Source organism: Phodopus roborovskii, unplaced genomic scaffold (assembly GCF_943737965.1).
Source record: "Phodopus roborovskii unplaced genomic scaffold, PHOROB, whole genome shotgun sequence".
In the NCBI taxonomy this organism is placed as follows: Eukaryota; Metazoa; Chordata; class Mammalia; order Rodentia; family Cricetidae; genus Phodopus; species Phodopus roborovskii.
The window spans coordinates 2,712,305-2,727,732 of record NW_026126646.1 but is presented as its reverse complement, the minus strand read 5'-3'; the positions used below and the strand labels follow the sequence as shown (position 1 = coordinate 2,727,732).

Sequence of the window (15,428 nt, the reverse complement as noted above, 5' to 3'; positions counted from 1 at the left end):
ACATTAGCGACCTCAGCGATTGTGACCCAGAAATGCTCATTAAGCAGCGAGGGTGAGAAACGCAGGACAGCTGCTGGCCTGGGATCTTGATGTCCTCGGGGGGCACAGGTCCATCTCACTGTTGAGGTCCTTGGCTACATGCGCCTCAGCCACTGCACAGGTCTGAGGTTCCCATCAGGAGTGACTTGGCCTCCCCCGAGAGCCTGGAGAGCCGCAGCCTTCCCCAGGTATCCCAGTGAAGACGGGCGCTTAACGGCACATGGTGGATGGAGGCCAGGGAAGGTGCTGGCACCCCGCAGGTGCCTAGCATGGTCTCAAATGCCATCACCTGCTGCTAGGGTGAAATGCCGGTGCCAGGCAGGCAGTGTGGGTATGATCTACACCTGTTACGCCCTCATAGAGCCAGTGTCTGCTCTTCCCACAGAACCCCGACATCGTCCTGGTACACTATCTGAATGTACCGGCCATCGAGGACTGCGGCAAGCCCTGTGGGCCCATCCTCTGCTCCATCAACACTGACAAGAAGGAGTGGGCGAAGTGGACCAAGGAGGAGCTCATCGGGCAGCTGAAGCCCATGTGTGAGTACCTCCCTGTGCTCCAGCTAGCATTGCTTACCCAGGTGGGCCTGCAGGACCCAGCATGGAGCCCCGGTTTGTTCAGACGTGCTGACACTTTGAATTTAGCGTTAACAACATCCCCCGCCCTGTGCCTACAGTCACTTAATCCTATAAGCTTCCACGCTGCAATCAAGGCACAAACCCTTAACCTGTGGTGTGCCACCTTGCAAGCATCAGAGCCAGAACCCAGATCCCTGGCACTCGTGTAAAAAGCCAGGCACAGCAGAGGCGGTGGGGTGACAAACGGGTCCCTGGGAGCTCTCCAGCCAGCTAGCCTAGCCTACCTCGTGAAGTTCCAAGCCGGGGAGAGACCCTGCCTTCAACAAAAAGGTGGGAGACATCTGAAGACACAATCCCAAGTTGCCCTGTGACTCCATACACATGCACCCCTCAGACATGCGTGTACCTAGACTCATATGACAGGTGGAGAAGATAAGACTCAGAGACACAAACAGAGAAGTCTGGGAGAGATCAAGAGTGTGTCTACCACACATAGGAGCAGGGTAAGAGACCGAGGCGGGGGGACAAGGCCGGGAACCGAAGACTAGGCTGGTAGAGCTGGCCCCTTCCTACCCTTGGCTGCCCGAGCTGGCTCTGGACATGGCGGCAGGCAGCTGGGCCCTGGGCTGCCACGGTGCCCAGCCTGGGTGGCAAGTGATTGAGTTGATTTCATTTCATCAGCAAAGCTGAGCTTTGGGTAGCATCTGTCAGGTGTGAGTCACTGAGGCAGATGGCCGAGGGGCCAGGAAGGCAGGATCCTTGTTTTTGAAGTTGCCTCCGCCCCTCCTGCCCCTCCCAGCTGGGCTCAGACAGACAAAGGAAACCATGAGGCTGCCCAGTGCTGGGCAGGACCCCACAGCTTGTGAGGGTGCGGATTGTCCTCTCGGTCACCAACAGGAGCTGCAAAAGTGGAAAATGGGCTGGGGGGGGGGTCTCTCAGAAGCAGGACCATTCTGAGCTGGCCAGGGGGGAGCTAATGTTGTTGGGCACAACAGGGAAGCCGTTAAAATATCCTTGCCTGTGGGTTACGAGCTTAAGCTGGGGGTGGTTGCCATGCCCCACCTGTCTTGAAAGTCCAAGACCCCAGTGTATCATCAGCCTCAGACCTGGAGAGGGTCCCTAGGGACAAAATGTCATGTATTGGAGGAAGACCCAGAGAGCGTACCCTGATGTCCTGAGCTCAGCTGTGTTGTCTCTGGTACCACAGGGATAGTTCCAGGGGCCTTCAGGGCTCAGGATTCATCCTTGGCTGCGACTCCAACTGTGTCTGCCCTGGCCTGCAGCTCTCCTGTTATGGCAGACAGTGCCTCCACCGTGGGCCTCCACCTTGTGGCCTTCATGCCTTTCTTTCCTCTATCTGGCCTCTCCCTACTTCATTGGGTTCCCAAACTCGGCCTATATTCAGCCCCTCCCCATAGGCTCAGCCCATATCCCCTACGGCCCCCTGGTCTCCTCCAAACCCCCACTCCAGGGGAGCATCAGACACAAATAAACCCAGAGGGACCACACCACCTCTTCCTAATTCTGCAGAGGGAGGAATCATGGGGTGCCCTGGCAGATGGCTAGTGCTCAGAAAGGCTTTGGGGTGTAAGCAGAAAGCAACTGTGCTGGCTTTGGTCCAGTGTCTGCAACAACAGACCACACCTCCACTATCCAGGCTCTGGGATCTAACGCTGCCTAAATGCGCCCTCCCATCTTGGGTCCAGCTCTTAGGTTCCCTGCTTCCAAGGGGGATCCTACTTCTCATTCAGGGCCCAGCAGGGCACAAGGGGTGTCAACAAATACCAATAGGGGTCCTACTCAGCCCCATATGGGGCCCTCGGGCCCATTTGCCCCTTCTCCTAGGCAATGCCTTGGATTAGCTGGGCAGGAACTCTGCCCAGGGCATACTCTGATGCGTCAGGCCAGACAGTGGAAGGCGCCGGAGCTGGGACTCAGGTGACTAACCACTGTCCTGTTCTATGGCCACCTTGAAACTAGAATTTGGTTCTGGCAGTCTGTCATTCACAGCCAGCCACCAACGAGCAGAGCTGGGAATTAGCACCGCTTTTTTCAGAGAGCCAGCAACTGGAGAAGACGTGGATCAGCTTCCTAAAACTCTATCTCCTGTCCCATCTCCAGCCAGCAGATGATATAAGGTCAGGAGTCAGAGGCTACCAGTCACTCTGGGGCTCAGCCCTCTGGGCAGGTGGTCAGCCATGCTTTTGAGGTCTGTGTCCCTCTCCCAGACATCCCCTGTCCTTCCTGACACTTAGTTGTTGGGCTCCTCGCTCCAAAGCCCGGGCAGCAGGGGCACATTGCTTCCTCCCCTCTGGAACAGTCCTATTTTTTCTTCAAGCCATGTGCCATTGGCAAACTAGGGCCTGTTTGTGCACGAAAGACTCCAGCCAGGCACCCGGAGCAGAAGACCAGGTCCTGGCAGAAGTGTCAGAGCCTGTGTGTGCCAGACACACACCTGGAACATGCTACATGGAAAGCCATATCTGCCAAGCAGAATCTTATGCTCAGGGTCTCTGCCTAGGGCTTCATCACCAAATGCACACGGCTCTACGTGAAGCCAACAGTGCCATGCTCCCTGACACCTTCTGCAAGGGTGCCGCTTCCAGGCCAGGCGGGAGGCGCAGGCTCCTAAACTCCAAGGGGCAAAAAGAAGACTTGATTTGGCTTCTGAGGTTTAACTGGAAGAAATGGTGAGCATTGCTTCAGAGCCCGTGGTGAATCAAGGAAGTTATATAAAACCTGGAGAAGGAGACCAAGAGGTCACAGCACTCAAGGCGCTGTGCAGGCCTGACCTGGACTCTGCTACATAGGCAGGCTCTGCCTGGGGACTGACACGTGGAAACCCAGCCCCATAAGTGCCTAGCTGCTGATCAGACTTGGGCAGCACACAGGTGCCAGCCAGCAGTGTTCGGGGAAAGCGCTGTGTGCTGAGAGCCAAGAAACCATCAGATGGGTTCCAGAACAAGGCATGCCGTGAATGCTGGAGCCAAGCACATTAGCTTCATAAATCACATTCCTTCAAAGACTTCCCTGTTTGATGCCCCGATGTTTCCCCATCCCTCTGCCCATCAGAGTTGTCAACGGCTTAATCAGAACATGACACTGATCCGTGGTTATTATAAGGCCTCCGTCCGTACACAGTCCCTGCCTCTCCTGTCTCAAGAGAGGAGAGGGGTTCCTTGTGCATCTGATTCTTCGGACTAAGGGGCCTTCCCTTCACCTGCAGTCTTAAGAGTCCACACATAGAGAGTAAACACAGAGGGAAAATTAAGATGTCTGATTGAATTCCCAACAGGCTTTCAAAGAGTCTTCCTGGCTTTTGTAATCCCTCCTTGCCAAATAACAGGGGCTTTAAAAAAAATACTCTCTCTCCCTCGCCCTTACAAATTTCACAGTCCAGAGTTGACATGGCAGTCCCCAGTAACGGGAGTTAGCCACTGTGGCTCCTTCCAGCTGGTGGATCTTCCATTTATAGGGTGCTTCTCACTTTTGTATGTCTTAAGTGGCTGCTGCAGCCCTCGCCACCACACTTGCATCCCAATCAACAAAAGAAGGAGAAATGAATTTTCGCGCTATAATCACCCCTGGTTGGACAGGCATCTGCAGCAGGATGGCGTTTTGCTGGGCACATTTGGGAAAATGGGTTTCTGGGTGCGAAGCATGCCTGAGTGCCCTGTGGGCTTCAGCTTTGCTGGCTTACGGTATGCAGAGCTGCTCATCTCAGGCCAAAGTCTGGGATGACTGTCTGGGGTCCTGTCTGGGGTGGGAGAGAATGGAGCTCATCTGCATAAGTCTGTCACATCCTGGAAGTCCTGTGGTCTACTCCCTTACAGCTGTTCTGAGGGATGCTTTTGACAAGGCTTTGGCTCTTGGTCTTTCCAGCTTGCTGGGAAATTTGTTCAGTGGCCCAAAGCCACCACAACCGTGACCCAAATTTTTCACTCTCAGCTTCTGTGACCCAATGAGGAGCCAGATAAAACTGGTTCCCATAGGGCAGCCATGGCTTTTCGCCCTGTCTCACTTCCTGGCTGCCCATCCGGGAAGAGCATGCCAACCTCTCCCCAGCTAGCAGTCTGTGGAGCTGTAGCAGCCAGAGTGATGGGCAAGAGTTTTTACAGGGCCCCAACCCTTCCCTGAGCAGAGCCGTGCCTGGCTCTCCTAGCCTTTAGACTCCTTTTGGAGCACCCTGGATGGCCAGATGGCCTTGCAAAGACAAGTGAGGCCTGAGCTTTCTACAGGCCTCCACTATTCCAGAGAGCATTAGATGGTTCCAGCCTGCAGCCAGCCCAACTTTGGTTCTGCCCAACTGTCTCCTGGGGACCCCACATGTCACTCTATGTCCATAGATGGCCGTGGCAGGTGTCTTCTGCTACAAAAGGAAGGCCAATGGGAAAGATGCCTGGAAAGACAGCCTAGCCTGAGACAGCAGCCACCTCATGTCCCCAATGCTCCTGCATGTCCCATAATGCCATGCGCACTTGCACACATGCATACAGCACCCTCGACACCTTGGACACACACCCGAGCCCAGTAAGGGGATGACTTGGGTTCCTGACGCCACACCTCTTAAACCTTCTCCGGAAACAACCCCACCTCCTGGCCCAGGAGACAAGGCGGAGGGTACTCTGGTACACCAGCCACAGGACGCACACCTGGGAAGTGGCCCTGTGGCTTTGGGTGGCCGTGATGACAAGGGGAAGCCATGTGAAGGGATCTCCATTAGAGGGTGGAGGCAGGAATGCAATCATGGAAGTGTTGATCTGTACGGAGACAGCTTCCCCTTTCCCAGACTTGGCCAAGACACCCGAGCTTTCTGGGAAGCCTTGCTCTCTTTGCTGGGAAGGGATGATGATGGGCCTTGCCTCTGCAGGTCCCTGTGGCCCTGGAATGACATCACGGATGTCAAGTGATTAGTGGAGAAGCCATACTGTGTATGAGGTAGAGACCGCGGCGAGGGTGGAATAAGTCTATGCTGACTGTGGGGTGAAGCCCACTATAAACAAAGGGTGCCAGCCGTAGTGAGCAGAGTTCGAGGGTGCTGTTATTGCTCCCAGCAGTCCTCAGGTGCCTTGAGGACTTCACTGGAAAAGGCTTCAGTCCTTTGCTGCACCCAGGGCAGCCAGCATAGACAGGGACCTCACGTGGTGAAACCAGGCTTCAGAGGCAAAGAGACAGAGCAGTGTTCACAGGCACCTGCCTTCCCTGGGACTTCCTCACCCAGCTTCTCTGCCACCTGATCCCCAGTCCCCAAGGCTCTCTCTCCCTACCTATTCCAGGGAAACTCGCTGGTGCCAACCCCTGAGCCTCGGGATATATGTTCAAAGGATCTTGTTTCCTCGTGATTTTTCAAACAAAAACAGATTTGGTAAGGGGGGGTCATATATTTGTTTTGCCTTTTTGCTTAGATTGTAGTCCTGGTGATTATGGGGTATCAAGAAGTAAAATCAACAAAGGCTCCTTTTCTGGCCCTTCTGGGCCTGTTCCTAGTCAGTTAGCGCCACCTGGTGGCCAGTAGTAGTAGAGCGCCTCCAGGATGTGCCTAGCCTTCCTACCCGGATTGTCTGGCAGGGCCTGGGGAGGGAAGGGTAGCTGACCTTGGAAGTGGCAAAGCACTTCATGGCTGCCTGTGGTTGTAGCCATGAGAAGAGCAGAGAGCCGGGGATCGGCCTCAGATGGACTGTTGCTAGGAACAGTGTCCCTGCAGTGGAGGAAGATTTCTGGGGTAGGAGTGAGGGACCCATATGTCAGGTGTGAGCTTGAGTGCCCAGGCTGCTGTGAGCAGGTGGTGGTCCCTGAAGCACCCGGCAGGTCTCGGAAGGCAGGCTCTGGGGTGCTGTCCTGCTTTGTTCTGATTCCCTCAGGGGAAACCAGCTGCAGGGCGCTGGTGTTTTACGCACAATTCTTGTGCTGGGATTTCAGGCCTGTATTTTCTAGAGGCTAACCCAGGGCTCTTGCCTCAAGAGCTGGGCCAGCACCCTCACCCTTGGGCCTCCTGGGATGCCAGGGAGGCTGGGTTGGAGATTTACCAAGAGGTCCTGGGGATGGAGACCTGGTGTCCCGGAGCCAACGTGTCTCCCCGGACTCTGAGTTAAGAACTGCCACTCGGGGCATTTTCTGGGCTTGCAGTTTGGGTCTTGGTGCCAGCACGAGATGTGATCCTTTGGAAGGCATGGGGCTGGGGAACAAACCCCGGGCCTCACCCATGCTAGGCAAACACAAAGCCTGAACTGCAGTGCTAAATCCCTTTCCATTTCCCGTTTGGGGACAGGATTTCACTAAGTGTCCCAGGCCAGCCTTGAACTTGTGGTCTCATACCTCAGCCTCCCAAGCCTCTTGAACTTCAGCCCTGTGCCGCCTGGCCCAGATAACCCAGTGGGGTCTTTCTAGAACACTTGTTGACTGGAATTCCAGAAAAGCCCTGAGTATGGGTCCTATGAATACAAGGAAGACCATCTTTGTCCCCAGGGCCAAGAACAGCAGCTCTGTCCTTAGGAGCACGAGCCTTGTGCTCTGCTGTAACTGCAGGCCCTGGGAGGCTGGGGAAGCAAATAGTCCCAAGGGGCCTGGGCACTCACTGTGTTGTCCCTGGAACCTCAGATGGGCTGAGCCCTGCTCTGCCTGGCCATACTCTTGGGAACGCTTCACCCTACCACACCACGGCCATCTTCAGGCCTGGCACAGGGTCAGGTTCCTTAGGCAGGTCCCCTCAGGCTACTCTCTATTGAGCCAGTGTCCCCCAGCAGGAAAATGCTTCTGATTTCCTGCCTGTCCCTAGCTGTTTGTCCCTCAGGGCTCCCTGGGTAACTTGTACCCCAACTGTCTTCTCACAAGCTCAGCCAGCTTTTGTGGCCAGTACTTACCAGATGGGCCTGACCATCAGGGTCTGATTCTGACTGGGAAACCAGCTCACCAGAGGAGAGGTCCAGAGAGACGTGGCGCTCTCGAGCTCCCCAGATTTGAAATCTCCTTTCAAAATCAAGATCTCTGGAGCACAAAATTGAGAGTTAAGAGGGGGCTTCCTGCTGGGCAGTGGTGGTGCACACTTTTAATCCCAGCACTCCAAAGGCAGAGGTATCTCTGTGAGTTCAAGACCAGTCTGGTCTACAGAGTGAGTTCCAGGACAGCCTGGGCTACACAGGGAAAACCTATCTCAAAAAACAAACCAAAAAAACAAACCAAAAAAAAAAAAAAAGAGGGGGGGGCTTCCCCTGAAGGAAGGCAGCCATCTGGATATCTGGAAGGAGTCTCCTGCCCCTAATTTCAAGTGGCCCAGAAGGACTGGACACCCAGATATGTACACCTGCACCTTCCCTGGTTGGCTCATTCCTGGAGGGCTGGAAGGGCTGGTGACTGAAGTCACAGTACCAATAGAGACTCAGCACCCTGCCAAATGGAGCTACCAACATTGCCAGTAAGTGGGAGAGGAGTCTAAGCCACTGGAGGCAGACTTCCTCAGCCCAGGCCACTCTTCAGTCATCCTGGGCCTTTAAGGTGTACCTAGAGGTCAAATTCAGAAGCCAAGGGCATGCTGTCTCCATGTCGTCCAGATTTCCCCATCTAGGAGTCCTGACCCCTCACCACCATCTGAAGGAATATGGCCAGAGTAAGTTCTCCACTCCACAGCTGACTTTTTCTTGGGGAAGCATGACATGGCATGAAGTCCAGGCCTCCAGTAAAAATGGGGGTCCCAACACCCCACATCTGAACAGCAGGAACCAGCCGTCAAGCTCAGCTGAGACTCTGCAGCCAGAGGATCCTTGCACACAGCCGGCATGCATGCCACCCCAACCCTCTCAGCCACAGCGGTGCCTCTCAAAATGAGACTTGTGGGAGACTGTCCTGGGCACCAACGGAATTCAGGCAGAGTGCTGAGATGGAAAGCTCGATAGCACGTGGGTGTCTGGATATGAGACGTTAAATCTAATGAAAACTTCATCTAGTTGAACCAAGAAATCAGAAGCAGGGCCTTTATTCCTGTCAACAAGGATACAGCGAGAATTAAGCCTACGCACGGCTGCCATTTCCCATTGACCTTGTTGCTATGGTGACAGCCTTCCAGCATCAACAACTCCAAGAATTCCAAACGGCTCTCGTTCACTGGAGGCTTAGGCACAGCAATGGACTCCCTCTCCAGCTGGTTCTGTCACGTGGCTAGGAAGTAGGGTGACCCCATGCCTGTCAGTGTCCCGGTTTATACTTGAATAAATGACTGCCTTTTCTGTGTCCAAGGTGACCTGGTTTGGATGACAAGTTAAACAAATGGCCACCCTTGCCACAGGTCTCTCTCTCTCTCTCTCTCTCTCTCTCTCTCTCTCTCTCTCTCTCTCTCTCTCTCTCTCGTGTGGCAGATTCTGGGTACAGATGAACTCAGACAGAAGAGGAGGAAGGGGGCGACCCAACAGCCCCTGGGACGAAGACACTGCCATTTGTCACCTCTTTGCCACAGTGCCAAGGATCTCTTCCTGGGGAAGAAAAAGGACCAACGCAGATTCTCCCTGGTGCACACACGCCATTGCTGTGATGGGAGCTGACACGCCTGCCCTGTCAGGCAGAAACGAAGGGCCACCAGGGCTGAAGGGCCTCTCCTTCCTCCCCTGTCCTGTCCCCTCCCAGGGTCTCCCTAGAGTGAATTATCACAGCAGAAGCAACTGTCCCTCTGCCACATAATCAGGGGAAGTGTCATGACATCCATTCGCAGATGAGATCCGTAGATGAGAGCTGAGGCGGAAAAACTCTTCAGGGGACATAAGCAAGGAGCCGCAGCCACACCACACCCAGGCTTCCGGCAGGGCGGCCGTGACTGGAATCACTGGCCTCCCTCTGGCTGAGTCCCAGCACCGTCCATCCTCCCTTGCAGCTGTGAACCACAACACGCTCCCCCTGCTCCCCCAGCCCCTTCCGTAAGCGCCACTGACTTGGGTGTGAGCGCCACTTGGGTGCGTACACAGTGGAAACCTGCTGTCCCCAGTTCTGGAGACCGGAAGGCCAAGGTCAAGGTGACTTTGAGGTTGGCTTCTGGTGAGGCCCCTTTCTGGCTGTGCTCTGCCTTTGGCCGCTGTCTTATTATGACCTCACATGGCTTCTCTCTGCATGCAAACACTTGTGGTGCGTCTGCCTACGGCACCAAGTCTTACGACCTCACCGATTAATGGTGCTTATAGATTTGTTGGGGGTTCCCATGTGTAGCTGTGGGGGACACCATTCAGTCACCAGAGGGGAAAATGGGTTTTGGCGGAGGCGTCCATGCCTCCCTTTCCTCTGGAGGTCCATGGATGGGGCTGCTATACCTAGCATGCCCTTGGCTGGCAGTAGCCCATGATAAGATAACGTCCCCCGCCTTCACCAACCCTTTCCTCCCGTCACACTCACCGTCCCATGGCAGCTGCCTGCCTCTCTGAGCACAGCCCTGTGCCCTAGTTGGTTTCATTTATCCATAGTGGTCGAAGCTGCTGTGTCCCAGTTCTGATTAGGGAGAGCATGCTGGCAGGCCAGGTCAGCCACGGGGTAAGGCAATGGGTTTCTCTGACAGCTACCCCCAGCTGCGTCTCTGACCACAGGTCCTCACAGCCTCTCAGCAGGCAGCACAGGGCCCCTAGAACACTCAGCAGGAAGCCACAGGATGGAGCCCTTTAAGGTCCCAGCATCTGCTTCCTGTAGGTCAGTGTGGTCTCCCTGCTGTCCCTGTCCTGAGAAAACCTATACTGGGGCCAGTTTACCTGCTCCATGCCTGCTTGACTTCCTCTCTCTCACATTCCCTGTCCCTGCCTTCCTGGAGACTCAGGTTCTCTGCTACCCCTGGACCGGGCCATGTACGGAGACCTGAAGAAAGGGTCCCTCTGCCTGAGATTATTTTTCTAGCTGATGCATCTTCCTGAGCCAGAGGGAATAAAAGAGTGGCCAGGAGCCGGGGATGTGTCCCAGAGCCAGCCACGCCATTTTCCTGGCCATTCCTTTTTTCTTCCTCTCTGTACCCCACTGTGACCTTGCATCTGACGGAGGGCGCTTCCTGAGTTTCCTTTTGTAGCTGTCATTGAGAGGGTGTTGGCCTTGGGCAGGGGTGGTGAGTGGTAAGTGCCCTGTTCGTTTATGAACCTTCCTTTCCAAACACTTTTTCTTCTGCGGTAGAAATCTCCTTTCCCACTGACTCATTACGTGTCGAGAAGCCGAGCATGACATGTTAAAAGCCGTCTTGATAGTATTTGATATTCAGTACTAACAGCTCCCCACCTTGAAGGAGGGGGCTTTTCTCCCCCTCCCCCGGACGGAGGAGGAAGACATTCTGCATATTGGATATACCAAGACACTAGGTAATTTGCATTAAGCATCCAGAAATTCGCTGCTTGCAATCTGTCACCCTCCGCTGGGTTTTCATTTTATAACTTTCACAACATAAGGAAGAAAGAAAGAGGCAGAGAGGATGAGGTGGGGGTGGAGAAAAATGGAGGGAGATGGTGAAAAATTCAGGAAGATGCCACCAGCCCCGGGGGGCTTAACAAGTCCACCCAACCCAAGCATGGGCTAGGACTGGCATGTGACTAGAAGCCAGCCCTGGGGTCTCCCTGAGAATACTCATCTCTCTAGAAAGCCAAATTCAAGTAAGGGGGGGCTCCCAAAGAGCATAGCTTTGCAGCCCGCGCCTGCTCAAGGCTCCCATAATGGATGCTCTGGTGCAAGGCCTCCTTCCTGGCCTTGAACTCCTTGCTGGATTAGGGTCAGGACAGAGTTATGTGTTCTATCTTGATGGCATTTAAGGACACACATACTTACTCACATACTTACTCACACACACAGACATACACAGTCATACACACAGACATACACACTCTCACACATACACACTCACATACACACAGACACATACACACACATACACGCACTCACACTGACATGCACACACTCACACAGACATACACATATACTCACACAGACATATGCACACTCACACACACATACACGCACTCACACTGACATGCACACACTCACACAGACATACACATATACTCACACAGGCACACACGAACACTGTGGGAGCCTTGAATCATTCCTGAAACACCAGCCCCACAATATCTTGGTACGGTGTAGGGGACATGCAGCTGGTATAGGCTGTTACACATTTCCAGGGAGCAGGAGAGTCCCATGGTACCTCTGGTCCCTGGATATGATATTTGCTGCCCTCCTTCCCTCCCCGAGACTGTCTCCTCATCTGTGAAATGAATCTGGAGTGGCCAGTGGCCTGGTCCATGCCCAGGACCCTCCTGCTGCCGTTCAGCCTGTGTGACAGACTCTAGACAGAGGATCATTTGAAAAGGAAACGCTACAGTTGTGGTGAGGCGTGGCAACTCCTGGCCTGGGCCATACTTTCCAGCTCCTGGAAATATCCTGGGGACGTGATGATCAGAAAGAAGAAACCCAAATGGGTTTAGTTAGCAAGACCTACAGCCTCCTGGATCTGTGGGGCTTTCCATTCCCACACACAGGGAGCCCAAGGACAGTGCTCCCTTCCCCCACCTGCAGCAGGATGGACCACAGACGCCATCATCTTGCTGTACAGGTGCATTCCATAGAGCTCGGAATGGACAGGGCGTCTCCCAGGCTGGGCAGACGGGAGACTCGCTCACAGCAAAGGACACCTAGTCTCATCATCTCTGACCCACCAGAAGCTGGAACTCACTGGGGACATCAGAAGACATTGGCGTAAAGGGCAAGGAAGGTGACCATCACCTGGCCATGGGGACAGGAGGAGCCCAAAAGGAAGACAGCCTGGAGAAATGCCCTCCAGAGCACAGCCACAGACCTGGCTTCTTCTCTTTAAAAACCCACCACAGATGTGATAAGGAAAGGCAACTTGAGGTGAATGTCCCCCTGTGGGGTCTGCAATGGCTTTGGAAGGCTGAGCTGTCTGAAGCTCCCATGCACAGACTCTGTGGGCCTCAGCCACACCCAAGGGCCCTGCTGCCGCCACCTGCTTTGTCCTTGTCACCACCAACACTGTAACAGCTGTGACAATGCTATTGTTTGCTCAGTTTGCACAGCAGCATACAGATGGCCTTCCGCTAGCTGGGAGGTACGCCCTCGTCGATTCCCACTGTAACTTACAGACAAGGAGGCACACTCAAAGAGGCAAACTAACGCACCTTGAGTTCACGGGACATCAAACCCCTGCCTCAAACCCAGGTGTGAGCCTGGCCCAACTCCTCCCTGTCCTATAGCTTAGACACCCCCTATGCCTGCCTTCCGGAGCCTGCCCTTGACACCCACCTGTATGCTCACCTCCTTCCTGGAGGCGCAGAGCTGTGGGCTCACTGTCTGAGACACCTGAGTGGGTGATCCGTGCATCCCCTCAGGGCTCAACTCACTCTTGGTAGGGAATGCTTCCTCCACACACTCAACAGGGCAAGTCCGCCTGTCTTAGGGGTCCCTCCAGCCTCATGCTGCCAGGCAGGTGGAAACCTCTTTCTGGGCTCTTCACCCCAACTTTAGGGCCTGCAGACACATAGGAGCCAAAAGCCCCGAACAAAGGATGGTGGATTATCAATTAGAACTGGGACTGAGTCCCCTACACTCGGGATCATGGTTCCCACCCCAACCTCTCTTGCGATTCCCTTTGGAGTGGAGACGTGTGGGGAGGGTAGGAAGCAGAAATCTCCCTGTAGGGGTAAAGCCCCCTCCACGCATGCTCCCCAGCCCTCCTGCTCCCTGAATCCTTCCACTTCTGCAAAGCCTACAGTCTCCAGACATGCTGGAGCCTCCCAAACTTCCTGTCTTCATCGGTCCTTGTTCCCTACTTCCTCTTGGGAACTCCCTCCCCCACCCCCACCCCAGAGAGCCATCTCAATGCTTTTAACTTTGGGGAAATAGAAGTGAAAACTACTCCCCGGTTCAGCAAAGGGAGGAAAGCAAGGAAGAGCTCAGAGCTCCTGCAAGAGCAGAGGCTCTGGTAGCGGGCTTGGCCTCCCAAATCGGTCCTAGAGGTGGCCTTCCGGCATGCTGGGCTTCCAGAGAGCCTGACACCACCCCCCCACCCCAGGACAGCCCCATCACCAGTAACCCCTGACAGACCTGTGCTCCTCTCTCTCTCTCTCTCTGTCTCTCTCTCGCTCTCTCTTCCTCTCTCTCTTCCTTTCTTTCTCTCTCCCTCTCTCTGTCTCTCTCTCTCTGTCTCTCTCTCGCTCTCTCTTCCTCTCTCTCTTCCTTTCTTTCTCTCTCCCTCTCTCTGTCTCTCTCTTCCTCTCTCTCTTCCTTTCTCTCTCCCTCTCTCTCTCTGTCTCTCTCTCCCTCTCTCTGTCTCTCACTCTCTCTCTGTCTCTCACTCTCGCTCTCTCTTCCTCTCTCCCTTTCTTTCTCTCTCCCTCTCTCTCTGTCTCTCACTCTCTCTGTGTCTCTCTGTCTCTCTCTCTCGCTCTCTCTCTCTCTCTGCAGTCCATGGTATCAAGTGGACCTGCAGCAATGGGAACAACAGCTCAGGCTTCTCAGTGGAGCAGCTGGTCCAGCAGATCCTTGACAGCCATCAGACCAAGCCCCAGCCTCGGACCCACAACTGCCTCTGCACCGGCAGCCTGGGTGAGCTGGGCCCCCTGGGGACACGTGGTACTGGGTACCAGGTGGTGGGCTCTGCTGTACTGCCCAGTGAGGAAAGGGGTAGGCCGGGGTCTCCAGAAGCCAGGTGGCACTGGGCACAGTTGGGGGGGGGGACACTGCTGTCCAATCCATCCAAGGAAGGAATGAGTAGAGGTCTCTGGGGCAGAAGGTATGAGGCCACCCTGTCCTGTGAATCCTGAGTTGGGGATCCTAGAAAACAGGAAGTATGGGGTACAGGGCCCCTCCTATCCTATCCAGAAAGGGAAGAGATGAGGAACCAGTTGATATCACAGCAGCTAAGGGGACCCAGTGGACCCTTTGGCCTGGCCCTGCCCCACCACCACAATCATAGCCTGCTTTGGACAGGAGAGAGCAGTTTCCAGTGAGGCCGTAGGGACAAGGAAAAACACACAGCTGTGCCAGGGCCTTCACACACTCACTGCGGGTGTCCACGGGGACATGTCCTTAGGAAACTCTAGCAGGAGGCTCTGTGGCCAGCTCTGAGGTTTGCAGCATCCTCTGAGTCTGGGACGGCTCAAGCTAAACCTATGTTTAGCCTCTGTCTCTTGCAGGAGGGGAAGATGTCCTACACCCCTCCCTATCGCCTCTGCTTTTCTGACCATGGCATTTGTTTTGTGGGCAAGGCTCTTCCCTCTCCTGATTGCCTTCATTAGACATTTCCATCCATCAGTTGGGTCACTCCTCTGTGTCACTCCCATTTGGGAGTCTAGCTGGTGAGCCTGAAACAGAATCAGAATCAGGAAGAATCCGCCCTTTTCTCAAAGGCAAAATGACCCTTGCCTAACGGAATGGAAGGGGTGATCCCTGAAGATGGGAAGGTCCCAACTGTGGCAATATCTTGTTATGGTATAACTAATAAAGCTTGCCTGAAGACCATAATGCAGAGATAGCCACACTAGTTAGCCACAGAGGCCAGGCAGTGGTGGCACGCACCTTTAATCCCAGCACTAGGGAGACAGGCAGACAGATTTGTTAGTTCAAGACCATCCTGAGCTACATGAATTTGATCCAGTCTAAAAGAGAAACCGAGCTCACACAAAGGTGATCTCAGCACCTGGGATCCCACACCTTTAATCCCAGCACTAGAGAGGAATATAAGGCAGGTGGAGACTGGAGCTCAGTGAGTCTGAGGTTTGGAGGAGAACAGTGCGGTCTGAGGCCAGGACCGCCCCTTCGGTCTGAGCGTTGGTAGAGGTGAGAACTCTCTAGTGG

The 15,428-nt window shown here is 54.5% G+C and overlaps 1 protein-coding gene across 1 annotated transcript in view; it reads left to right on the top strand.

Moving 5' to 3' along the window:
• Camta1 (calmodulin binding transcription activator 1) overlaps positions 1-15,428 on the top strand; it is an 804,682-nt gene that overhangs the window by 706,194 nt on the left and 83,060 nt on the right. Inside the window, exons 7-8 of the mRNA XM_051173965.1 lie at positions 425-578; positions 14,037-14,177. Of these exons, the coding sequence (XP_051029922.1) occupies positions 425-578; positions 14,037-14,177 (295 nt within the window). The remainder of the gene's footprint in view (positions 1-424; positions 579-14,036; positions 14,178-15,428) is intronic.